The sequence below is a fragment of the Pectinophora gossypiella genome, chromosome 5, assembly GCF_024362695.1.
Source record: "Pectinophora gossypiella chromosome 5, ilPecGoss1.1, whole genome shotgun sequence".
NCBI classification, from domain to species: domain Eukaryota; kingdom Metazoa; phylum Arthropoda; class Insecta; order Lepidoptera; family Gelechiidae; genus Pectinophora; species Pectinophora gossypiella.
In genome coordinates this window covers 7,318,354-7,346,165 of record NC_065408.1, presented here as the reverse complement: position 1 = coordinate 7,346,165, position 27,812 = coordinate 7,318,354, and the positions used below count along the sequence as shown (strand labels likewise).

At 38.1% G+C, this 27,812-nt stretch overlaps 3 protein-coding genes across 6 annotated transcripts in view; 2 read left to right on the top strand and 1 right to left on the bottom strand.

The window, feature by feature from the left end:
• Positions 1–264: 264 nt before the first annotated feature.
• Positions 265–1,774, bottom strand: LOC126366866 (iron-sulfur cluster assembly 1 homolog, mitochondrial). Its single transcript, XM_050010195.1, has 3 exons — positions 1,687–1,774; positions 1,201–1,492; positions 265–789 (listed from the first exon to the last, which is right to left on the bottom strand). The coding sequence occupies exons 2-3, from the start codon at positions 1,490–1,492 to the stop codon at positions 686–688; spliced, it is 396 nt and encodes a 131-aa protein (XP_049866152.1). The 5' UTR covers positions 1,687–1,774; the 3' UTR covers positions 265–685.
• Positions 1,775–1,891: 117 nt separating this feature from the next.
• LOC126366855 (translocation protein SEC63 homolog) lies at positions 1,892–18,043 on the top strand. The gene is made up of 13 exons (XM_050010182.1): positions 1,892–2,109; positions 2,510–2,841; positions 3,017–3,187; positions 3,526–3,732; positions 4,263–4,491; positions 10,069–10,362; positions 11,167–11,290; positions 12,099–12,243; positions 13,184–13,298; positions 13,713–13,909; positions 15,270–15,435; positions 16,074–16,195; positions 17,888–18,043. Exons 1-13 carry the CDS (start codon positions 1,986–1,988, stop codon positions 17,936–17,938), a joined length of 2,277 nt encoding a protein of 758 aa, XP_049866139.1. The 5' UTR covers positions 1,892–1,985; the 3' UTR covers positions 17,939–18,043.
• Positions 18,044–18,688: 645 nt separating this feature from the next.
• Positions 18,689–27,812, top strand: part of LOC126366868 (PDZ and LIM domain protein Zasp) — a 34,952-nt gene continuing 25,828 nt past the window's right edge. For 2 of the 4 annotated variants that reach the window (XM_050010199.1, XM_050010198.1), the window contains exon 1: positions 18,689–18,899. The gene's annotated coding sequence lies outside the window, so the exon portion shown is untranslated. The remainder of the gene's footprint in view (positions 18,900–27,812) is intronic. The other 2 variants (XM_050010200.1, XM_050010201.1) reach the window with 2 other exon arrangements.

Below are 27,812 nucleotides of genomic sequence, written 5' to 3'. Positions count from 1 at the left end.
ATTTTGTGCCATTTGTGGTAAATCTACAATAAGTCAATCAGTTAAATCTAGAATAATAAAGTTTTGGTTTTGTGCTTAATATTTGTACTCCAATAAACTAAGCTAGAAAAATAATTTAATAGATATACTACACGATAAATTTGACATGAGTGTTAAAAAAATCAAATCGTTTGCTGCTTTACACTGCCGACTTACACTGGAGAAACATGATTTGGGGCTGTGTGTCATTAGATACAAAATTCTAAAAATAAAATAAACCACATATTCAGTAATATGTACACCTCTAATTTTTATTCATCTAAAATTTAAGCACTGACTTTAACAAATTATATAGGTACTATGTACAACATAACAATCAATCTGCACTACTTAAATATGGTTATTTTTTTGCTTCTATATACAAGAATTTCCACATTTTGTTATAAAAAAGCTATTAGAATTGCAGAACAATGGCTATAATGCTATTTTGTTTTCAATTTGTTATATTCTTGTTCGACATTATCTGTAATAAAATAATAGCATAACCAGACAATGATGATTATAAGATCACACATGATTACAAGCTGTACCCACTTAGCTACAAAAACTGATTTCATAAATGTTGTTCTAGGCACATACTTAGTTGTACTTTACTACTATAAAACATATTATAATAATAAAAGCTAGCTAAGATCATAATTTCTCTCTATATACTAAATGATTCCCCACAGCCACAGGTTCCTTTTATATTTGGATTATTGAATACAAATTCTGATGACAGTTTGTTTTCTACATAGTCCATTTCAGTGCCTGAAACAAAACATTTATATTTAAAATATATAATTATGTAAGCAGATATACAGTGTCTCAAAGGCTTTGTATAGTTACAGAAATTGCAATTATTGTAAGCCACAGTATAATTTTTGTAAAAGAAATGGAGAGTAAAACTGTAATATTGGGATGATAATATTAAGGAAATACTAAAACTTAAACCATGGAATATACATGTTAGAAAAGGGGTGCACCAGTAAATTACACCACTTTTTAAGTTTCTGTACCACCGTTTTACAAAATTAGTTACTTGGTAACTACCAAAGGGAGGAATTAGCAGTATGAAATCTACCAAAAGAAATAAAGTCAACAATGCATGGGTTTTCAAATTAAGTTGTGATACTAAGGAAGAGTATTAAGTATGTATAAAAAAAATGAATTTGTACATACCTAGTAATGTTAACTGAGCTTTTTTATCTATGATTATGGTGACACCGTCTTGTTTTACTTCTTCATCCAATTTATCTTTAGTTCTTGCATAGTCCAGAATGTATGACAAGCCGTTACATCCCCGCTGTTTGACACCAACCTTGAGCCCGATGCAGCCATTTGCCTCTTCTTTAGCCATGATCTCTTTAACTTTTTTTACTGCTGTTGGTGTTAGAACTAAAGCTGCACGTGATGGTAGAATTCGCTTCTTCACCGCTCTTACCGTCGCACTGGCAATAGATTTGGTCGCCATCTAAAATTTACAAATTTACATTCTCACTAAACTGAAAAAGTTATGAAATGCGACGTACTTTTTTTGGTAACACACTGAAAAACACTAAAGTCTGGCTCTTTCCTCAAAAGTATCGAAGAGTATTCATATATAAAAACTTATGTGTCTTAAAACTGTTAGTGAACTTAAAATTATAATCTAAAAGTCATGTATACCTGGTTATTCTATGTTTATTTTAGATTTTAAATAATTATTTCAATTTCATAACACGAATTTTGCTGTCAATAATTATGTCAAACGAAGGTTTTTTATAAATGACAGATTTGAAAGAGTTGCTTTCACTGCTACATAGAGTAACTAGTATATACGATATTAATACTTACTCCAAAAAAAAATAATATTTGCGTGTATCCGAAGTTCTTGTAATTTTGCGTCAATTTCGGAATGACACGTCTCTTGTCGCACTCGTGTTGCGCGTAGCAATTTTCTTTTCGATAAATGTAATAAATTTACAATGGGTGGACAAAAATTTGAATACGATGAGAGTGGGTCCACATTCTTTTATTTTGTCCTTTCATTCCTTGCTCTAATTCTTGTGCCAGCTACGTTTTATTATTGGCCGAGGAAAAGGAAAGAAGGTAAGCTAAATTCTACTTGTTTTAGAGTATTTATCAATTACAGTGCGCTCAAACTTTCTTTAGACGGTATTTTTGTTACTAAAAAAGGGTTGTCGGTCATTTCCGTCGATACAAATAGGCGTAGCTTTCGTTTACCGTTAGCTGTCTCCATATGATGTACGCAGCTGTGTCACGGGCGCGGACTAATTATTATACACACACCCATTTAAAGTTTTGTTTTAATTTATACTCTACCAAAAGTATTCGGAAAAATAAAACTATCTACGTTTATTACATTGCTTAGAGTTTTCTTAGAGAAACATGTGACTAAGGAATGTGTATTACTCACCTTTAGTTAATGAACGAAACTTCCTTCAAATGAGGATATACATCATTCAGTAATAATAATAATTTCTTTCAGATCCAGCCAAGAAAGCAGAACTATGTCAATGTCCAGGTTGTTTAAAGAAACAGATAATCATAGAACAATCACAACCTTACAAGGGAGTTAAAAATTTCTTTATAAAGCTTGCCATCATATCAGGATGGGTGTTGCTTGGCTTTCTGGCATATAAGGTGTCCCAGTTTGATTATGAAATGTCAAACTTTGATCCCTATGAGATACTGGGGCTTCCACCTGGTTCCACTCAAGCTGAAATCAAGAAGTCTTATAGGAAACAATCTCTGATTCTCCATCCAGACAAAGAAACTGGTGATGAAAAAGCATTTATGAGACTAACAAAAGCTTATCAGGTAAGTTAATTTAGTAGAATAATTAATTTAATTCTTATTTCAAAGTCTGTTATCATTATGAAAATAACTAGGTATTTTGCAAGTCATTCATGATTGGAAGGTAATTTAAATAATATGATGTAATTTAGCCACTCTTTGATTTTGTTTATAAATATTGTTTGTCAATTTTGTTCAGGCTCTAACAGATGATGAAGCTCGGCGGAATTGGGAGAAATATGGCAACCCTGACGGACCAGGGGCTATGAGCTTTGGTATAGCTCTGCCCAGTTGGATTGTGGAGAAAGAAAACAGTGTGTGGGTGCTCGGGCTCTATGCTCTAGTTTTTATGGTCGCCTTACCTACAGCTGTAAGTATTCTATTAAATAGTTTGATCAAGTTTTAATACAAATGTTATAAGACCAACACTAATGAAATAACTTAAATTCTTTATATTTATCAAGATTTCCAGACACAATAGTTAAACAATCGGGATTGGATTTTGAAAGGACATTTGGTCTTACAACTTCAAAGGAATATTTGATATTGAAAAAGAAAAGCTAGATACATTTGCACAATTTAAAAGCCTAAAATATGATCATATTCCATATTTATGGGTAATTTTGGTTTTCGAAATAAAGAACTTCATTGCTTTTTAAGTTAGTAGCCATAGATATATTTTATACATAATTATCTGTATATTTTCAGGTGGGTACATGGTGGTATAGATCAATTCGCTTCTCAGGAGAACAAGTGTTGCTGTACACAACACAGACCTACTTCTACTTCTGTCACAAAACACCCTCCATGCCTCTGAAGAGGGCTCTCATGATTCTGGCCGCGTCCTGTGAGTTTGACAAGAGGCACAACTCTGAAATTGTTGAGAGGGTCACTGATAATGAAGAAGTGCCTGCAGTAAGTTTTTTTTCTTTTATTCTTCTAACATGCGATCGGTCCCTCGACCATAAGCAGTTATGTTATATTGCCAGTGGGATGTTAGGCATGCCTTTCCAGTGTCAGGTTGCCTTCATTTTGTTTCTCACTGCTGAAGTTTGTCCCAGATATGTTGCCTGCAGTAAGTAATTATGTTGTTTGTAACCTTTTAATTCATCTGTACACAAATTTTATTTTAGGTAGACTGTTATCTACTACTATTTAGGGACAACCCTACTTATCTAGAGCTAGATCTGCTCTAGGATCTAGTAGAGAATAGATGTTACCTATTTGTATGTAAGCAGCATTTGGAATTATAAAAATGATGATTATTTTATTAAAATATTTTAGGCCAGAAATCTACATATTTTTTGAAACAGAAAACATGTTCTTTTACCTAACCTACCCCTTCGGTATACAGGCGTGAAGCTATGTTTGTTGTTGTAATTGTAATTGAATGTAATATAATATGTCTAAGTGATATATATTTAAATGCCATAATTTCCTGCCAGCTTCTCCGCGAGCTACCCAACCTGGGCGAGAAGAACAAGGAGCAGCCGCTGTGCCGGCCGTACAGCATCAAGGCGCGCGCCCTCCTCCACGCGCACCTGTCGCGCATGCGCCTGCCGCCCGACACGCTCGAGCTCGACCGCCGCTACATCGTGTCGCGCTGCCCCGATCTTATCGTCGAGATGGTCAACTGTGTCAACCAACTGATCGCCCTCGCTTACGCTAGGAGAAGTAAGTGACTTGTATTTGTGACCAATATTGCTGCGATAACGACTATTGATAGTATCGAATTGTGAACTGTGATAGTCGCTATAGCAACAACACAGGTTGTGATAATATGCATTCTAAAATTAGAAAAATACTAGAGTCATAAATATATCAACAATATCAGTTTCTAAGGATTAATAAAATAATATATTTTTTAAGTGTGTGTGTGTGTGTGTGTTATTGCTTTTTTAGATGAATTGCTTCGTCGTGGCATTTTTAACCCCTCAGGACCCAGTTATGCAATGGTGCTAATTCATTTTATTTTATTTTAAGTTGTACCTGTCATTTTCTTATCCGCCGCAAAGGAAAGGGACGAGTTATCGACAGATACAAAAGTTTATGGAACACACGTAAATTTTAGGCAGAAATCTAAAACAACTCTAAAAATTTTACATTGGCCAATAATCCGATTGAATTAAATTGACAGCACACGTCAAGCGGGTTGCATACCAGCGAGATACTTATTTGATTTGCTCGGGTGGCTTATTCATTTTAAAACAGCTATCAATCATCCGTCGCTTTCCTTTTCGGAGGATAAGAAAATCACAGGTGTAACTTAAAATCAGATGTTGTGTTCAGGAATTAGCAACTATGTCACGTTAACGTATCTACGTCAATTTAAAACACCAGTTACTAATAAAATGTGTTATGGTTGTGACGAAGCAGAACCATTACTGTAACTAATTTACTACAATGCATATGCCTTATTACAGGTACAATACGATAACGAAAATTGGTACAATAATAACCTTATACTGTTGGAATGTTACTAAATAGCCAAAAATCGTGGAGCTCGGTGGCGCAGCGGTTAACACGCTCGGTCTGCGATTGTTGAAGTAAAGCAACTTTCGCAAAGGCCGGTCATAGGATGGGTGACAACAAAAAAAAAAAGTTTTCATCTCGAGCTCCTCCGTGCTTCGGAAGGCACATTAAGCCGTTGGTCCCGGCTGCATTAGCAGTCGTTAATAACCATCAATCCGCACTGGGCCCGCGTGATGGTTTAAGACCCGAACTCTCTATCCATCCATAGGGAAGGCCCGTTCCCCAGCAGTGGGGACATTAATGGGCTGATGATGATGAGCCAAAAATCCATAACTTCAATGTTGATTAGACTATAATCAATGATATTACATAACACGTCATTGAATAATCTTATGCCACTTTCCCCAATAGCAAAATAAGAGGAAGACTTTATTAATTGAGGAAGGTTTCATTGGCTATAAAAAGTTTCCCTTTACTGCTTTTGAATTAAAGTCAGTAAAGGATGAATATAATTTGACGGGTGTCGCGGTAACCGTGTTCCAGCCAAGTGGTTAATGCCGTATGCGGCAAACTTATAAACTTATAATCACGTCAAAAAAAAAAGCGAAAGCCACACGCATGTTGCGGCACATCCTCATCCTCTATCCTCATAGAGGATTCCTTTTCTAAAAATTACCTTATTGATTATTTATCAACCTGTGAATCGGTTTGCGTAATCAACTCAAATTATGCAGAACCTTGCCATTATTAAGCAGATCCAAATTAATGAATTTGTAGTACAATAACGTCATCGAGTAATGATTGTTAATGGTGCTGGTACCAGTACACACCATCTAAGTTTATCTTAAGTTATACCTGTCATTTTCTTATCCACCGAAAACGAAAGGGACGGGTAATCGACAGACATAAAATATATGGAAAACACGACAATTTAGGCAGAAATTTAAAAATCTTCCTTAATTTTATATTGGCCAATCGTCATCATTATCAGCCCATTAACGTCCCCACTGCTGGGTTAAGGGCCTTCCTTATGGATGGATAGGGAGATCGGGCCTTAAACCATCACGCGGGCCCTGTGCGGGTTGATGATTATTAACGACTGCTAATGCAGCCGGGACCAACGTCTTAACTTGGCTTCCGAGGCACGGAGGAGCTCGAGATGAAAACATTTTTTTTGTGGTCACACATTAGGATGTATGACCTAATTCTGTCTGGTTATTGGCCAATAGAGGAGCTCGGTGGCGCAGCGGTAAACGCGCTCGGTCTACGATTGTGTTGGCCGGTCACCTATGACCGGCCTTTGCGAAAGTTGCTTCACTTCAACAATCGCAGACCGAGCGCGTTTACCGCTGCGCCACTGAGCTCCTCTATTGGCCAATAACCAGACAGAATTAAGTTGATAGCAAACGTCAAACGGATCCCATATAAGCGAGATGCCTATTTTATTCGCCGGGATTATTCATTAAGGTGATGTGTTTCAGTCAGCTAGGTAACGCTGCGTCAGTAGATGGCGTTACTTCTGCAGTTTTCGTATTTTTTTCCATTTATTCGTTTAGTGTTGAGTTCTGACCCAGTGAAATGTTAGGTGGCGAAATCTTACATACATTATCTTTAAGTTAAGCTACAATTTTGAAGTATTTACTGAAGATATCATATTGAAACATTGCATCAAAAGTTGGTGTCATTTCAATTTGTGTACAAACACGAAGCTGTCACACACACATGCGAACTAGGTTAGCTATTAAAAGAGATGCATAATTTGAAGTCTACTTCTAACTTCTAAATGGCGCATTTGGTAAAGCAGTAGCCGCCATTCTTAAGGTTCACGGTTCAAACCCAACTGCATGTTTTAATTGTTTTTACTTTTTGTATTTTTTTTACAATTGAATTTGGCGAACCCGTCTATTTGTTACGGAATTTTCAAAAAGTATCACTTTTACCAATAATATTATAATTAAGTATACAATAATTTACTTTGCACTAAAGTACCTTCCGTAATTTCCGTATTTTTTATTTTGTAAAATTCTAACAGGCATTAATCGCATCAGTGAACATGCGGCTAACTAAAAAACTACTGAACGGATTTTCATACGGTTTTCACCAATGAGTAGAGTGATTCATGGGCGTGCTTTAGGGTTTATAATTTATACAAGTATTTTTTTTTGTATAAAATGGTTCAAAAATGATGATGAATGTCAAACATAATTATCGTTACAAATATAGCCGACTTGGAGCTTTCGGCGAAAACGCTGCCTGAGCCCATTGAGATATAACAAAACATCGTATGGTTGAATTGTTCCTTTTTTGTAGGTATACCGAAAAGTCCACAATATGTCATAATAATTATATTGTGTATAAAGAATTGTGTATATGTATTGTATGATTTTACAAATAACGATCACAGTACAGTAATAATAAGGTAGATTTTTCCTAAATTGCGTAGGTTCAAACTTTGTCGCATCGCGTTTGAAAGATGTAATAGCGCTTCAGGACGTCCCGCAAGCACGGCGCTGATGTCGCAGTATCCGCATATAATTATTATGACTTGTCATTTAGTTCCAATAAAATCCGCGGGACTTCATACGTATGTCAGTGACAGCTGGTGATAGCATGCGGGACACTTAGCACCTAATCGAATTCTATGTTGTTTTCGCGCCCAGTCCAGACGACTCACAGCGCATTTCTGGACATATATTTACGCGTGGTGTTTATTGTTAGGTTAGTTAGTTCAGGTTAGGACGTCTTTTTATAACGAGGACGTTAAAAAAGACGAGGCTGGGACGTATTGAAGTAGTATTTCCATATATACGCGGCCTGAAATGGGCTGTTTCGGGGACCTGAACTGGTTGCTGTCGAACTTATTATCACGTTTTCTTGATTAAAATTCATAAATAAGTCAAATAGAAAAAAGAAAAAAGATTTTATTTAGTTTTAGATCTGTCATGATGTCTTTTTTTTTTTTTAGTTTTGGTTTTCCCCGAAGGGTAAGGCAAAGGGAACTATGCCCATACAGCCATGTCTGACGTATTTTTTTTCTTGATGATTAATGAAATGATGAAAGGTGATGATGATGAAACCTAAGCCCCCACCCTCGGAGTAGACTCCTACTCCGAACCCCAAACGAATTAACTCAAAAGTCCGCATAAACTTTTGAGTTATGAAGCGGCTTCCCGGCACGAAGCGAAAATAGGCAGATACACTTTGTTTATTGAATACTCCAATATAATAACACTCGCGAATGTCTTCCGACTAACTTAATGCGATCATTAACCACAAAACACCACTTCGTATTAATTATTTAGATTACTCAATGAAGAAAGCAACTGTCCCGTTCCCGTTTCCCGCCGAAAAAGCCTGTCATGATGTCTGTGATGTTTGTTTATTATACATAAGAATTTCAAAATTTATCTTATTTTTTTCCCAAAGGGCAAGGCAAAGGGAACTATGAACATACAGCCATGTCTTGTGTTTTTTTTTCTTGATGATGATTAATGAAATGATGAAACCTAAGCCCCCACCCTCGGAGCAGACTCCTACTCCGAACCCCAAACGAAGTAAGCGGCTTGTTGGCGCAAAGCGAAAATAGATAGGTACACTTTGTTTATTGAATATTCCGATTTAATTAATACTATCGGGAATGTTTTCCGACTAATGTGATCATTAACCACAAAACACCACTTCGTATTGATTATTTAGATTATTCAATGAAGAAAGCAACCTTCCCGTTCCCGGTCCCACCAAAAAGTCCGCGGCAAAGAGAATATAAATAAATCTGTATGTTGGATGGAAAAACAATTAATTATGAATGACTACTATTTAGGCCGGCAAATGCAACAACTTCTTTTTTGATTTGGTTTTCCCCGAAGGGTAAGGCAAAGGGAACTATGCCCATACAGCCATTTCATTTTATGTATTGATTTTTTATTATAATATATGTCCTCTTTTAAAACACGGTATTTACCCATTATTTAAAAAATGTTTAAATAAGATACGTTATTACAAAAATATTTTTCCAATATTCCTTTTCTCAGATTGTAGTATTTTTAGTTTTTTATTTATATTTATTCTCTTCATACAAAATCTCTTTATAAATTGTCACTGACATTCTATTACACTTGTCAAGTAGTCAAAGCCTTTAGAAAAGAAAAAACTATCACGCACACAAACTAACATTGACACCTCTACACGCTCAGCAAATACACTGTAATCTGCACCACTACAAATGTAGAATTGATCAAAATTGAGGGTCTGAAATATGGTACTTCTCGTATTCGGACCCTAAATTTTTGTTAGTTTGCGAAAATAATACACCAAAATATTACTATTTATCGGTTTTATAACAATATTCCTCTATCCGTTTTCCTGTAGCACTGCATCAACTTTTGTATGGAAAACGAATCACCTTAATTTTAAAATTAACAGTTGTCAATCATCCGTCCCTTTCCTTTTCGGCGGATAAGAAAATGACGGGTATAACTTAAAATAAAATTAGAATGTGTCTGCAGGAATCGGGGCCATTGTAGTATATTTCATAAAAAAAAATGAGTAGGAGATTATTCCAACACTGACTGTAACCTCGTAACCGATAAAATAGTTAAACAATGGGGTTAGGATTGTAAGAGAAAATTCGGTTTTGCGGCTTTAAAAAAACTACCTACATAAATAAAACCCAATAAATATATAAAAACTTATATAAAGCTGCTAATGAAATGTACTAGCAATCAATCTATAACACCAGTTATTTAACTTATATAATATTTACGCACTCTTTTCTTCCAGTACCACGTCTTCCGACGATAGAGACGATAGAAAACTGTATGAAGCTGTCTCCGATGGTAGTCCAAGGTCTTTGGGAGTACAAGTCCCCTCTCCTCCAGTTGCCATACATCACAGAAGACCACCTCAAATACTTCACCAACCGCAAGAAGCACATCAAGTCGCTGCTCCAGCTCGCCCAGTTACCAGGGGAGGAGAGGCGGCAGGTTCTACGATTCCTGAATGATAAGCAGTATGACGACCTCATGAAAGTACTTGGGAACATGCCCTATATACACTTCCAAGTTAATACAGAAGGTGAGTGGGAGGGTGACAGTCTACGCGCCCTTGGAACATCATCATCATCAGCCCATTAACGTCCCCACTGCTGGGGTACGGGCCTTCCCTATGGATGGATAGGGAGAACGGGCCTTAAACCATCACGCGGGCCCAGTGCGGATTGATGGTTATTAACGACTGCTAATGCAGCCGGGACCACCGGCTTAACGTGCCTTCCGAAGCACGGAGGAGCTCGAGATGTTTTTTTTTTGTGGTCACCCATCCTATGAACGGCCTTTGCGAAAGTTGCTTAACTTCAACAATCGCAGACCGAGCACGTTAACCGCTGCGCCACCGAGCTCCTCATGAGCTCTTGGAACACCAGTGGTCTATATCATTACCGTGAACGCAAAAATATCCTAAAATCTTTTGCCTTTTTGCAAATATCCAGTTAGGACTTGGGTAAGTATGCGACATACATGAGTTCTAAATCTAAATGGATATTTTCAAAAAGGTAAAAGATTGTGGGATATTTTTGCGTTTACGGTAATGATTGACTTCCTTTAGCACGGCGCGTATGATGGCAAGACAGAAATATATAGTTCAGCCTAGTGCGAAAGAAACAAAAAATACTACTCTCAAAATGCACTCTCAAAAACACTTGCAAACTACCTACTTATTATCACCGTGTTATTAACACGCAAAACACGATACAATGCGCCAAAAGTATTCGCTAAAAGAGTTTGAGTTATTTTGCTTCCTCGTACACGAGTGCATCATTCGAATATAAGGCAATCCTAGAAGATATTCGTTCACGTCTGATGTTAATATGATATGTTTTAGTAATCGACGACGAGAACTCTACAGTGGTAACGGCGGGGGCCATAGTCACAGTAACAGTGTTCCTGCGAAGGACGAACATGAGGGAACTATTTGGGGATACTACTATAAAAGAAAAGGAAATTAAGTGAGTATACAGTACTTTTTTTAATAACCACAGTCACCCTGTGGTACATCGGATTGCTTCTCAAAAGGGGAGAACACCAGTACCGGACTTGCACCAATGAGTTATTAACTTATCTAAGTGCAGTTTTCAGTAACCCAGTTGGCTCGACCGTTATAGACGGCGAAAAGGCGCACCTATCACCTTCGTCCCACAGAAAGCTCGGTGAGGTATGGCCACTTAGTTCATCTTGCGATGGATGTATCTCTGATTACCCCAATCGGGATATAATCGTGAGGTCTTCTTCTTCTATCGTGTGGGTTGTGAGGCGAATTACCAACCTCATCAACCCTGGTGTCAGGGTTACTATTGAGCCGCCAAAGGCCCCTGACATGACTCATTTATAACGACTACGTACTTACACAGTAAGTAGTAACCGGGACCAACGGCTTAACGTGCCTTCCGAAGCACGGATCGTCTTACTTTCGGACAATCAGGTGATCAGCCTGTAATGTCCTAACCAAACTAGGGACCACAAAGTAATTTTTGTGATATGTCCCCACTGGGAATCGAACCCAGGACCTCCAGATCGTGAGCACAACGCTCAACCACTGGACCACGGAGGCCGTTATCGTGAGGTTGTGTTATGTTATAATAGGTTAAAGTTAATGTCAGTCGCTTCTGGAATACAAATGGTGACTGTCAATTTCTTCAGGATAAAATCTATTATATCTGTGCTTTTTAAAACTTATTATTTAAAAATACATTTATTTTCTTATCCTTATTACAAGTCATACCTATATGTTACTAAGGTACAACATGTTCTTCACAGAGAAGAAGAAGAGGGCGGCGAGAATGCAGAAAAGGGAGACAACGATAAAGCAGAGAAGAATGACAAGAACGACAAGAAGGAGACGTTCAAGCGGCCAGTGTGGATGAAGCAGGCCAAGCGGCCCGCGAAGAAGGGAAAGGCGAAGGTAAAAATACATAGTGTGTGTTTCTTCATAAATGAAAATATATTAGAAAGAAAGAAACATTTATTATTTTAGGACATCACAGACACGGATTACAATAATACAGGACAGACATAAAACTAACAACTAAATGGCTAACCATAGGTGATATAAATACATCGTAACATTAGTTAGTGACATCGTAACGAATACTCAGGGGGATGATTCAGACCCTGATTCTGGGTTAATATCAAGTGGAATTTTCTGTCGCAAAATTCATGTTTTTTTTTTAGTTTTTGTTAATTATTTCCAATTCTATACTTTTGCGATGAAAAATTCCACTTGATATTAACTCAGAATAATCAGCTGAATCATCCCTCTCAGTATTCGCTACGATGTCACTTACACCCCGTACAAGTACATACGGTAGCCATACAAGTAGGTATGGGTGTTAGTGACACCGTAACGAATACTGAGGGGGATGATTCGGACCATGATTCTGAGTTGATATCAAGTGGAATTTCCTGTCAAAAAATTCATGATTATTTTTGTGTTTTTTTTATTTATTTTCCGATCCATACTTTTGCGACGGAATATTCCACTTTATATCAACTCGGAATCATGGTCTGAATCATCCTTCAAAGTTTATTTACGATGTCACTAACACCCTCTATATATAAGGTATAAATAATAATAATAAAAAAACAAAAACTTATTCCTAAATGTTATGTCGGCTTACTCGTCTGTAGTGGGTGGTGTCTCGAGTAAAAGGACCACTCAGCGTTATTCTGTGAGACCTACTGACCATATTGTATACCTCATTCATCAAAAGATATGTTGCTGTTTCACCTCTTCGGCAGTCATAACACCGTGCGTTATGGCGTAGACTAAAAACAATGAAAAATTTACCTTCAACAAGTTTATCCTTGATAATTACATTAAATAAATGATTCTAATTTTATAGGCGCCCGCTAAGCAAGTGGCGAAGCCCGCACCCGCCAACGCCACGCCGCCGCCGCCCGCCAACGATACCAAGAAAACAAAAGAACCAAAGAAGAAAGAAAATGATAAAGAAGAGGGTAAGCTTAACGATTGTCTTTATGGCAAGTTTATAAGACTATTATATAAACTACAATGCATCTGCGGTGTTTGCACAGTTACTTCATCGCGTGTGGCGCGATAAATACCGCGAGCTTCGACCAGTAGCCGTACGTCGTTCTACGTGGACGGCATTCGCTGCGTCTTTTGGATGGAATTACTTGGACTTTCTTTTATTTTTAAGACCTCTGTAAAACATCAGGAATGCAATAAATATCTTATCTTAATCCGCAGCTGAAATTTATCGCGCCGGGGTCGATAGCGAAATTGTGCAAACGCCGTTGGGTTGATTTAGGATCTTAACATTATCTTTAACGATCCTTCTATACAATTATTGACTGTCTTAACCAACAATATAAATAAATAAATAAATAAATAAATGGCAATATTAATAGGTGAGGACTCAGATGTGGAGTCAGAGTCGTCGGGGTCACACAGCTCGGGGTCGGAGGACGAGTCGCGCGACAAGTCGTCGGCGGCGGACGACGACGACGACCAGTGGGACAAGTTCCAAAAGCGGCTGCAGAAGCGCGAGAGGCTTGAGGGACGGTCCAAGAGCTCACACCCCGTGCATTGTCCGTACTTCCCACTTGTAAGTGCTTTGTTTCGTATACTTTTTGAAAGCCTATGTGTGTTTATGTCGTCTCTCTTATGTTATTTTTCATTTTCATTTCTTTTAAAGTAAACCTACATAACATACATAAACTGCCTATATACGTCCCACTGCTGGGCACAGGCCTCCCCTCAATCAACCGGAGGGGGTATGGAGCATACCACCACGCTGCTCCACTGCGGGTTGGTGGACGTGTTTTTACGGCTAATAGCCGGGACCAACGGCTTAACGTGCCTTCCGAAGCACGGAATCATCTTACTTTTTCGGACAATCAGGTGATTCAAGCCTGAAAAGCCCTTACCAAACAAAGGACAGTCTCACAAAGTGATTTCGACAATGTCCCCATCAGGAATCGAACCCGGACCTCCAGATCTTGAGCCTAACGCTCTAACCACTAGACCACAGAGGCTGTTCACCAAAGTAAACCTATGCCGTGTGTATGTACACGACTCTTGAGTTATCAACGTTAGTTACGTATTTTAAAGTTGTGTTGCGCGGGATTGATGGACACATTCTTTAGCAGAAAATGATACACTAAATTACAACGAATACCGTGCCGATAAATGATCTAGTTATAAAAAAATATACTGATTTACTTTTATAAATGACAGTGATTGATTAGTAATCACATATATCGCCGCTGCATGGGACGCGATTGATTGATACACGCGACATGAATGAATCTGTTTATCCGATTATTTTTCCGTTTTTTTTTTTAAATTATTTTTGATAGTCACGATAACTTACTATACTAGTACTTATCAACACACGTGTGCGTAGTAGTGGTGATAGTTCACGCTCATGCGTTGCGTAAGACCATTTGGTGCGTGACAAACAACAACTATGTTAGTTTGGCTATCAGTAATAAGAAAGTACCTACAGTGGTGTAGGTTGAGCGTTGGGCTCGCGATCCGAAGGTCCCGGGTACGAATCCCGGTGGGGACATCATTATTACAAAAGACACTTTATAATGCATAGTTTGGTTAGAAAATTGCAGGCTGTTTACCCGATTGTCCGAAAGTAAGAGGAGGCACGCATGTTAAGCAGTCGGTCCCGGCTTCTATTTACTGAAGTACCGTCGGTTATTTATCTCACAACTTCATACACAACCCATACGAGAGAAGTACTTAGTACTATAAAAAAGTACCATAAGGCCCGTGAGTGCGAAAGGGAGCGAAGCTCTCGCGGGACCGTTCCCACGTTTTATGGCCGAGTCTGCAGCGAGGTATGGCGCACGGTATAACAGTTTTTATTTGTATATGTGTACGTTGTGTTTTATTATTCTGTACGTTGTATTTATTGTTTTCGCCCGAATTAAATGATTGTTATAATGACGTAGGAGAAGCAAGAGTACTGGTGGTGCTACATCTGCGACCGCAAGTCGCACACGCTGCTGACTGCGCCGGCGCATGTGACAGCGCTGGTGGACTCGCACGAGCTGCAGCTGCGGTTCACGGCGCCGCGCTGGCCCGGCCTTTACACCCTCGCCTGCTGCTTGCGATCAGGTAAATATATTATATTTTTTATATCCTGTTCTGTGTACAATAAACTGTTAAATAAATAGATAAATATACCTACATGCCTATGAATTGAAAATAATATTAAAAAATACAAAAAAAATAAGAATTTTGCGACGGAAAATTCCATTTGATATTAACTCAAAATCGTTGTCTGAATCATTCCCATCAGTATTAGTTACGGTGTTACTAACACCCTGTATTGCCAAAAGGCGAAGTAAAGGTGTAATTCATCTAAAAAAGCAATATTGCAATTTGACATTTGCGCGTATAAAAATAAGTGTGCAATGCCAACAAATTTCAAAAATAAATGGGTGAATATCAAAATGTGTCAAGTTTGGTGGCGAATTTTCATATTATGTTTTCGTGAAAAATTGGGTTCCGACATGATAAAGGATAGTTCTAGCAGCGAGGTAACTTGTTCCTCGTAGGTAGAACTATCCTTTTTTTCCAATTCTTCACGAAAACATCCACCACCAAACTTGGCACATTTTGATATTCACCCAAATATTGTTTTTTTAGATGAATTGCTTCGATGTAGTGAATCTTGGCATCACCGCGTTTCATCGAGCTTTATCCGAATTAAACTGTTGGTGTTGGGCTGTAAAATTATTATTATTCTTTAGACTCGTACATCGGCATGGACCAGCAGCAAGACATGAAGCTGGACGTGAAGGAGGCGGCGGCAGTACCGGCCGAGCACCCGCAGTGGGACCTCAGCGACTCCGACTCCGACAACAATGACCAGGTCAGTCACATTTCCTATCAATTACCCTTTTTCAACACGTTTTTGATAGGTTGAGTAAGACAATTGATGAATGTAGAGAAAACAAGAGAAGTGTTGTGAGTTCTAGGCTACGTTCCCCAAAAAATAAAAGCGGCCAAGTTCGAGTCTGACTCGCCTATGAAGGGTTCCGTAGCAGCAAGTAACATAATATAAAAGTTGTTGTAGTTCGTTGTAACTTTGATCGATGTTTTAATGTAAATTGCGGTTTACGATTTACGATGTATTAAAAAAAAGTACTTTATTAAGTTCTCTCGTTCAGACCAATTTTAAAGACAAATTTTCGGTGGAAGTTTGCATGGTAATGTATATTGTAATAATACACATACAAATATACTTTATTGCACCAAAATAAAAAGAAATAATTATAGACTCTTAACTAGGTACATGGCAAATGGCGGCCAAAAAATTTTGAGTTTCAGTTCTAAGTATGGGCAACCCCCAAAATTGATTGTCTTTTTTTTCTATTTTTGTGTGAAAATATTAATGCGGTTCACAGAAAACATCTACTTACCAAGTTTCAACAGTATAGCTCTTCAAAAATGTGACTGTAACATACGGACGGACAGACAGACATGACGAATCCATAAGGGTTCCGTTTTTGCCATTTGGCTACGGAACCCTAAAAAAAATACAAATAACGCTGTACAGATTTGCCTTCGTTTAACCTTCTAATTTCATGGATAACAGACATAAGTAACTTCTATCTTTGTTGTTGGGTATAAAATGATGACCCTTGTTATTACACCCAGGCACAACACATCTTCCGCCGATTATCATTCTGATCAAAATAAAGTGAAGCAATATAGGTAGCAACATGTTTCTATACGTATCTGATACAAATATTAAGCAAAAAATATTTTTTATATATGCCTCTGCTATTACATAATATTTTTGAACAATTATGTACCCCGAGCAATGAGGTTGGTATTTAAAAATTATTATAGCTAAGTAAGCTAGCTATTGGCCCCGATTCCTGCAGACACCGCCTAATTTTATTTTAAGTTATATCCGTCATTTTCATATCCGTCGAAAAGGAAAGGGACGGATGATTCACAGCTCTTAATTTTAGGAAGAATGAGTAAATGAATGAATAACCCGGGCGAATCAAAAAGGTACCCGGGCGAATTAAAATCCGTTTGACGTGCTGTCTACTTAACTGTGTCGGGTTATTGACTGATGTAAAATTTTTAGACGGTTGGTTTAGATTTGTGATTAAAATTGACGTGTGTTCCATAAATTTTATGCTTGTCGATTACCCGTCCCTTTCCTTTTCGGCGGATAAGAAAATGACAGATATAACTTAAAATAAAATTGGTTGGTATTTACAGGAATTAGCACCATTAAGTTTTCTTTCATTAAACGTATTTGAATTTGAAAATAGGTAATTATCACGTTAAATCTGAACAGCGCCATCTATATTTCTTTGGGAATGTAACCTGGAAAGTTCCTCATTATCACCGATAATCTATAAAAAAAAATTGTGTCAACGAAAGTTGACTGTCCTTGATAATCCGATCAAAAATGTTCTATGCGTGGGAGTTATTTGCAAATATAGTTTTATTAAAGAGGAAGGAGTTATAAGTCACGCTGAAGCGGGCCAATAAATATTGATGTGTGTCTGGCGTTATCTAATTATACTATGTTGTTCCGCAGGGAGGCAACGAGAGTGAGTTCACGACAGACGACGAGGTCGATGAAGAGTAAATTATCCAGGATTAAGTTATTTTTGTAGAGTTTATTACGAGAAGTAAGCGGGATATGTTGTTGTATGGTTTGAGAGCGAGTGAATATAAATGTTTTATATTCTAATTTTGTTGTATTATTTACTTCCTTAACGCGTAATAAGAAGAGAAACATTAGAAAAATCATTATCCGTTTCATATTTTGTGGAACAGTGTCTTCCCGTGTGGTAATTGTATTATGTAGGTACATCTGCCGCGTCGTCGCGACGACGCTGTCCTGTGATTTGTCCGGTTGTGAAGAACAGCTCATAGATATACCCAGTGGTAAATATTCACATTGTCTTGGCTTGGCCTACATATTTAATTTTATATAAGAAATAATTGTTAACTGGGTGATTCAAGAAAATTTTAACAGCTGTTGTTTTGTATTTATTTAGAGATTTCTCTTATGATTCTTATGTTTTTAAGGTACATCTACAAACATACACATGAACATAAAGAGAAACATAAATCGAACTTGATTTTGATCAGAAATAAATAATAAGGGTAAGTGTTTCATCCTCTTATCACCCCTCCAGGTACCTAAAGGTGGCCGAACTGGCCCAGCTGATCTAAGCACGGGCGAAATTAAGTTTTTGCATCGAGAACAGGTTCTGGCAGGAGGTTGGTGTTCATTAATTTCGCTGTGTACAGGCAGTGTGTCACGGTACACAAAGGGTTGTTAGTGCGGCTCCGGGCGGAGGGTATCGTCCTCGCAGGCTGCGCGGGGGGGGCGCGCGCGGCCCGGCTCACTCGCGCGCCGCGCCTCGCCCCAGCACCACGACCGAACGACCGACGCCTGCGCCCGGTGTCGTATTACCGCTCTAAAAATATCCCGCGAGCGCGATCGCCTATTTCGAAACGGTCGCGCGGCGTGTTTTGAACCAGTGATTGACAGTGTCGAGTGAAGAAGACCAACCCCGGCCCCCAGAACCGACCCCGACGTGAGTATCCTCCTCCAGCCTGCGAGCTGCGGGAGCGCACCCTGCAGATTGTGTTACCGCATCGCGGTTTTAAAATAAACAGCTGTTTCTCGGAATCGATAGCGCTGTTACACGCTAAATTAGGACGATGCTTACAGTAAGATTTTTAGGAAATTCGAGATGGATTAATTCCTAAGTAGTCGCTCAAGATGCCGCTGAACTTTGTAATTTTGCACGCAAAAGTTGAGGGAGAAGGTGGTGAGGAGATACTCGTATGCTAATAAGTATCTATCTTCCAATAACTGCCAGGCCCAAAAAGATTCTACATAGGTTATGCAAATTAGAATGCTCTATAAAGTGCTTATTCACATATTCTTATTGGGGTTATGAAATACGTATCAAATTCCGCAAATTGGCAAAGAAATCGAATGAGCTTGAAATTAGTTTCATGAAAATGTTTTTTATAGGCACGTGCCGGGAGGAATTAAAAAAAAATACGCCTTGGGTTGTATTTAGTGTTAGAATTCAAACAGGAAAATATTAATTTCCTATAAGTGTACCTTTTGCTGACGTTGAATTTACATAAGTCTCCGATAATACTCTAAATTGGGGTACTGATACAAGCCGGCGGTGATTGAAACTTGTTTATTTAGTAAACATTCCAGCAAGTACCTTGTCATTTACATAAAACCAGGTAGGTAGGCTAATGTGAGACTAGATGATATAGATTTTCTTAATGAATGAACAGCAAGACAATTCTCTAAGCTATCCCAGTCAGGAACCTGGTCAATTGCATAAGAGTAACTAGTTGGCCAGGTGACGCGGGTCAAGTCATAGACGTTCACGAATTACCGATAAACCTTATGTTTTGGCAGTTTTGCGGAGTAAATTGGCAATTAGATGCACTCAGACGCGGAAAATGTTTCAGCCCTTGGGAAAATCGTGCTCGCGCGGACGAACCTTGAAGACGTTATCGCATTCCTACCTCGTCAAGCGTTGCGCAGTTTTCTTATTATATTCTGTCGTCGGGGTGTAGTTATTTTTCTCTATTTAAACAATAACAGGAAAACGTACTTCAGTAGTCAGCCGTTACAGTCATACTTCAGGAAAATTAATATAAACAATACACGATAATGTATCATTGTCATTGGTTAGGCGTTCGGTCATCAATAGAATTATAATACGCCGCGACTGTGCACATAATTATTATTATTATGTTTGCAATATACCTGCGTTATCGTCTACTACATACAATTTATTGCAGGACATTTGTAGGGTAGCTGTCTGGCTTAAACAGTCAGAGGATAGCAATTAGGTACGTACTGTAGCCTGCAGAGTACTATTTATCTCTCGTTTACTGCTTATCGGATAATCATTCAATAGGTAATGATAAATTCATCACGCATGCATTCCCATACGTGAGCGATCATCAACCCAACTTGCTACATCCACGAATATTATGTACCTCATAATTACATATCTAGTCAGCTACTCATGTCTACAGCTGTTTGTTTCAACCTTGGAGAGGTATTTTTATATTGCCGTGGCAGCTGTAGCTACAATTTTATAGAAATGCCGTAGTTAAAAAGTTTCACGCATAATGTTACGCGCAGCCGTAGGTCCTATGTACCAAAACATTAGCCTTCGGCGTTGGCTTTCCGCGTTATCAGCTTGGTAGATGTAGTTGCGTAGCCGCCAGCCGGACGGTTTCCATGGTAGTGGTTGTGGATATGGCCTGTAGTTACGATTGGTGATATCCCAGCCATTGGGCACGGGCGGGCGCGATGAATCCGACCGCGGACTGATAGCGGGCCGGTTAGACAAGTCTCAGCAAGAGTGCAACCAGTGATGTGCCGTTCCCGGGAATTTTCCCAAAGTGGGAATGTCCCGTTGTAGAAACTCTTCAATAGTTAGGACACTGGCTGCTTTTCTTTTCCAAGTTGTTCTTTATTGTAATCCGGTCTTATCTTCGTAAATGTTAAGTATTAAAGCTCTTTTTCACAAGTTTTGCGTCTTTTTACTACCAGGAACGTTCCTAAAGCGGGAACATTCCCGGGAACGGCACACCACTGAGTGCAACGGCCCAAACTAAAGGGAATTTTAAAACGTTCATGCAGCCAGCCCTTTGATTTTATAATGTTACGGCTTCACGGAGATTCAATAGCGTATCGGAATATGTGCAATAAATCCACGGTAGTTTTATATAAATCTTTCGGGCTCCTTGTACATAGGACTTGTACCTTGGACTTCTATGTCCATAATACTTATTGCCTTGAACTTGCTGAGTAATAAAGGAAAATTTTAACTCTTTCTTTGTAATAATTTAATGAGCGCCTTACTTGACAAACAAAAGATGAACAAGGAACAGGAAATGCAAATTTTAACAGACGCTACATAAAATACCGTGTAATACTGTGTTGTTTGTAGTCGCTACATAGCCTTATGTGCCTGTAGGTAAACTTTGCATGATAATTACGAGTATTTAGTTGTGTTTACATACTTGCACCTCTTTACTGCGATGTTACTTCTACAAATGAGACGATACATTCACGTGGATAGCTAATGTGCGTTATTAATCCGTATAGGTATTCTAATCTTTGCATTGAGTTTGCTGTAATTTGTAATAAAATCCCTATAACTAGGTACTTATATATATTTTTCACTGGTGTCTAAGTGAAAAACGTTACTTACGTTATTTTATTATATCTTGTGTTCTCAAAGAGACCCAACATACCTACAATGTTGTTGCACATATCATGCGGGCGGACTAACACTACAAACTTTTTCCTATAAAAACAATGACATCATCGGTTAAAACCGAAGTTATTTACGGTTTATGTAAGTATATTAAAAGTATAGCAGCGTACTAATAAACGTAGAAAAACTTTTTGAAAGGAACTCTGAGAGACAAGAAATCAGTGGGTAACTTAATATACTTTATCTAACGCCGATAATATGCTCGAATCATTGTAATCAATCAATCGATCAAACTTTAGTTTCAATATATTTATCACGTTTTCTTATGTCATTTGTTAGATTATAACCATTTTAAGGTACTACACACATGACTCATACCGTTCTGTTTCCTCTTCGATTTGCATATAATCACTAAATACGCTTATCGATACGTTGAATTTACTACGTTCGCGTTATAAGCAATGGATCCTTTGTCATCGGAAAAGCATATCAACTACCTAGTTCAAGGAATAAGTATAAAAGGAATGTAAAGACAAATATTTTTCTCAAGATAAGTAACGAACAGTAATAATAGTTAGCAGTAGGCAGAGTTACAATGACACAAGTCTAAAAGCATTGATAACTAAGTTAGGTAATTGGTGTATACATATAATAAATAAACAGGACGCTATTGAGAACATAACGATAGTCAAAGGTAGGTAGGTACGTTTCATATTTAAATATTTGTTCTATCGTGTTCCATTTATTAATTTTAAGTAGGTACCTATTTCTTAAATATCTTGGAAACGCTTTTATTTTTGAAGTCTAGACTTGTATAAGTTGGTTTAATTCGCGGATGACCGTTACCTGCTAACAAAGGGCATCGGTTTTGCGACTAATCCTGACCCCGACTAATGAGTCACTCCAGCCACTGGCTCGATTACTCATAATATAGTCCACTGTTTGTTATGGTTATAAGCTGTTTAGTATCTGTCCCTAAAAGTTACCTACACTCAAAACAATTAGACACATTGTGTTTATTAGTAAACTTTTATACTTATCTTACTACCTAAGATCATCTAAGATGCAAATCCGAAATGAAAACATATTTTTTGTAGAAACTTTTGGATGGGTGTGGTATGGGTGATGGATGGATTTAATAATATTCATAAAAGCAACGTAAACAACATCGACGTTATCAAATAACTTATAAGTTATCGTAGTTTTTATATGAGCGACTAGTTTTCACTATGGTACGGTTTCAAAAGAAAAGCACGAATCTAAAAAAATAATGGAAGAGAACCGGTTCCAATCGTTCTAAAATTTTGCCTAAGATTTGTAAAGAGCATTTTTAGAAACCTTGTCACATGATTTTAATCTTTCTTGGCAACTTGCTGAAAAATACTTTTTATGTCCATCACATTATGCTTATATTAGCAGTTAGAACTTCTATATTTAATATACCTAGTTCTATTGTTAGGCTAAAGACGCTCGTGTGTTGTCTGGATGTTGTGGAGTCAGTGGGTGTATGAGGACAGACACGGTTCAGTGTGTCATTCATAAACATGCCAATAAGGCATTGGGATCAATCGTGCACATCCGTTGTGTATGTACTAAGCACAACAGTGCGTCTTGGTACCGAACAATCACGTACTTATGTGTAAAATTACATTACTCACGCAGTTCAACGATGACGCAGATGTTTGACCCACGTAACTTCTAGGAACGACCTCACACTACTAAAAATATCTACTGGTACGTGGGATGGCCACTGTCCTCAAGACATGTCTTGCGTTTCTATCCCGAGTGATCCAATGCAATGCGATGCACCGTGATGTTATCTTGACCTATTTCATTACTGTAACATAAATTAATTCCGCTTTCACGGTCGCGGTGGTTGCTAATTTCGCAAGTAAGTCTTGTTAGTGATCGACTAGTCATTATTGGTGGTGTGCCAATATTTGCGTTATTCACAAGACTTACACGACGTCTAGGCAATGTGCGGAAAATAATTTCAAACTGCACATAGTATAGTGGCATCTATTCTAAAAACAAAATGGTAATGTTGTAAGATAATTTTAAGAGTGACAATCGCAATGAACTTGTCCGCGTCAATGACTGTTATTTTCGTTTACAAAAACATTCAGTGTTAATAGGTAGACCTACGTGTTATATTATGCAACAAAATTGTCGCGCCAGTTAGAGTTGTTATTCACGAAAATCTTCGCTGTTCTATTGCCTATTTTGTTAATCTAACAAGTGATGTAACAGATCGATCAAAACATCAATCAATAGGTCAATAACCAAAATCACTTTTAATTTCTACGACAAGGCTATAAGGGCCGAACCTATTGTGAGCAGTGGAAAAACTTTATCGATTCCAAATTTTTTTTTATATTAACGTGATCAAGTTGCTCTAATAAATGGGGCGGGTTTCGGTTTCTGGAACCACTATATCACGTAGGAGTTCAGTATGATCTGACGATGAGAGTTTTCAGTATAAAGCCGTCTTATCAGTGAGACGTCCGAGCGTCGCGTGGCCGGCTGCCAATTCTTTCGCAACCGTTTTATATTTAACACTCCAAGGTTCTTACATTGCATTTTGGGGGTTAATGACATTACCGAAGCGTTATACAATGTGTTATTCAATGTTGAAGTAATTCCTGACAACCTGGAACGTTTCTGGAGCGTCGCGGACGCTGACAGAAATCGTTTGCGGCAAATGTGTCAAGCAAAGCAAGTGCCAAGTTTACGCTTTGCGCACGCGCTGAGATGCCTCTCCGCACCGCCACGCCACTCAACGTGATGTCGGCAGAAATAACGTAGCTACGATTTTAATTTTCATTCGGAGTTGAAATATATAAGGCTTGCATGAAATATTGCGAGTTATTATATTCATAATATAAAATTCAACCTTCAACAGGTAAACTCGGGTTATTAACCTTCCCATATCAGGAAGTCGTGTACCAATATTTACAGAGAGCCCTCCGAAATGCAAAAGTTATGCTGACAAGATAACAAACTGAAAAAGGTCGGTGTGTTATTTGTGGATTCCGAAATTTGTGTGCGAAGCTGCAGTATTGTAATTCTTTAGAATATACGTCATTTACTAAGTAAATAAATTACGCGTTGCGATGCAACTAGCAAAAAAATTCAAATAAGACCTACTCTAATAGAAGTACCTAGCTCTCTATTACAGAATATTCGATTGGTATCTATCACAGACAGACTGAATTCCACCGTGCAATGATTTATCCCTAGCCGGGTTGTGGTTGTAGACCCAAGATTAATGACTGGGAGATTATCAGTGTGTATTCAATTTTATATCCACGCATTAAAATGATCGATAGAGCCTGTTGAATCACCACTATTTTCGACAATTTGTTATCATATTTCAAGTCTGTGTCAATGCTTTTTAAATGTTACTACGGTAATTATTTTTCTTATGCACAAAGGAGGAAGTGCTAATGAAGCAATAAATCGTCGGAATCTGTGTTCGTGTAATGAGATTCATGAAGAATTGTTGGTGATTAGAGGGCGAGCAGCGGTTCATGGCGCCATGTCATGCTATTATATTATTGAAATAGTCGAGTGCAGCAGACGCCAACGCTTGCGACACGGCGTTCGCGCGCCGCCCGCAGCCGGACGCTGGCATGCAATATGCGTTTGTCTCGTACGCAACCAAAATGTTACGAGCCTTATAGTGTTTACAGTACTCAGAAAGAGTGAAAGCCTAGTTAACAGTCCTGTAATACGGTACGGGCAATAAAGTTTAAAGATCTCGGAGACCAACAACTGCGCGACCTCAGAAGGCCGCAGCTGGACAAATAAAAGCACAGACACGTATGTATTTTGTAATTACTACAACACTGGCAATGACATCACCTTCGAACACAATAAACAGGCATGTAGGTACATGCTTAGGTATTTCTATTGTAGCTCTGAAATAATTTGCGCGTGCATCTACGACGGTTCTTAATCTGATTGGCACAGATTATAACGGTTTCAGTTTCTGTTTAATCGTATTGTGTGAGAATCTCCCACGTACAGAACCCGATATTTCCCGCTATTTAAACTGCAAGTGTTATTATTTGATTTTTCAGTCAATAATAGGCACTATATGATACCTAGCTACCATCTTTTTTCTGCACAAGTGTTATCATTTTTTTTTTGTAACTAAAACTAAAGTAGTATACGTATAGTATTAGTTACTTATCGTTCGATAGCTTCTGCTACTTCTGCTCTCTAAAACCATTCTATCATTTGTATTTGTTTACGAAAATGATGCACTTTATTCAGAATTGATAATATCTAGCTAGACGAGTCTCCGAACGAGTTTGCGTATAGGGAATTCATAAATATTCATTAATGCGTGACACAAATACTCAAAATACTTATCTAAATGGAAAAAATATGTATGTTCACAGATATTGGTCTCTGTTATATAGGTACCTAATAAAAATAAAACTGATGCTTTCGCGTGCAGAACCACTGCATACAGATCATTTTAATATTTATCATCTGATTATCAGTAAACGATTCACGGAAGTAATTAGTCTTATAGATAGCAGTTTTAGTTATGGCTACCTTCCGTAGAGACGAACTTACCTACCGACCCGATGACGCAGATCGGCCGTGAACTGAAGTTTATAAAAACAAGTTGTGTTGTAAGACGACGAAAATGATTAATCTGTTGTGGTAAAAGCCCTGCTTTCTATTTCGTACAGCTTTTAAGCTTAATTAAAACTAATTTATACTTGAACCTGATGCATATTTATTTTAACAGTTAACGGTGCCAACGGTGCAGTCAGTTTATTCGAGTTTGAGAAAATATTTTGTTGAAATGCGGCGGCGCACCTCATGCACCCCGGTCCCTGTCAGATTATGAAGGCATTCGCATCATAAAAGAATCTCCGTCTCACCCAAATACCGCGTCGCGAGGTAATCGGTTTTGTGACCGACCCGGCGACCGCAGCCGAGACGCGGGCTCTTGCGGTTACTCATACGCGTGACGTCACCGATTAACGCATGAGTAACGATCCGGTAAAAAATCCAACCATGTAAATACACAATCCTTCCCCACCGAGGACGCTTCTCGGAACCCTCTTAAAATGTTAAGAAATCTTATAAGTCACCGTGTTACGTCGAACAGCGATTGTTCAATCTACTGATTGTAAAAAGTGATAGGCGTGCCCTGGGCCGAGGGCCGGCGACTCATCATGTTTACAGTACCTTTTTACTTTCGTCTGACGTTCAACAATTAGAGGCCGTTCTAGCCTCGTGTTTCCTAATGTTTCTTTACTATGCAATGGAAAGTGTGATGTATACGCGCTGTGTAGGTAAAGTGTCAAGCAGAATCACTGTCACTTGTTATCTTCGTGCCATTGCGATTATTTGAAGTCAATAGAGAGGAAGAATTGCCAATACGTATTATAAGTTTGAAGACTACATTTCATTTTCTAAATTAAGTACCTATAGGGAATCCAATATGATTCTGATCGATATACTTGTATTTTTTTAGGTTACTGACTCAACCAGGTCTTTAGCTCCAGCCAAATATACTTATGATCGAAGGTCTTTGGTAGGTATCTATAGGTATGATTGTTACGTGTAGACATAGAAGTCTTAAATGAGACGACTGTCGTACTCTGTGAGTTGTTGTAAGTTAAGAGACGTTAGCCGCCCACCCTGCCAAAATTACCAAATTACCAACGGACAGCTCACTACGTAATACATTGAATAAAAATACAACGGGACCAACGAGAGAGAATTCCGCTTTAAAGTAACTGCTTACAACAATTATCATACATTACATTCTTAAGATAAGACGGTAAATGTAAATGACGTTCAATCTCGAACAAAGCATGACAAATACGCTTCAGTCTGTGATGCTACCATCTAAAATCAATAAACATCTAAGATAAAAGCTAGTCTTATTAGGCTAGATTCCTACATAAGTATGCAATAAAGGAAATTATCATTGGTATACCATCTATTACTTTAAAACAACTTTTATATGATAATGTTAATTATCATATTCAGCATTAATACACGTCTGAATGAATCGTAATAGCATAATTATCTCTAATAGATTAATTTGTTTATTAATTATACCTGCCTAGCTACTGCAAAAATAAAGAAATATAACCGCGAGAGCTATTTATCTGCAAACATACAGTTTCAAACAAATATGTAAGTAACTATAACATAACTCCATAAAAGTAAATTTTAAATCCAGGTTTTAGGAATGTAAGTACC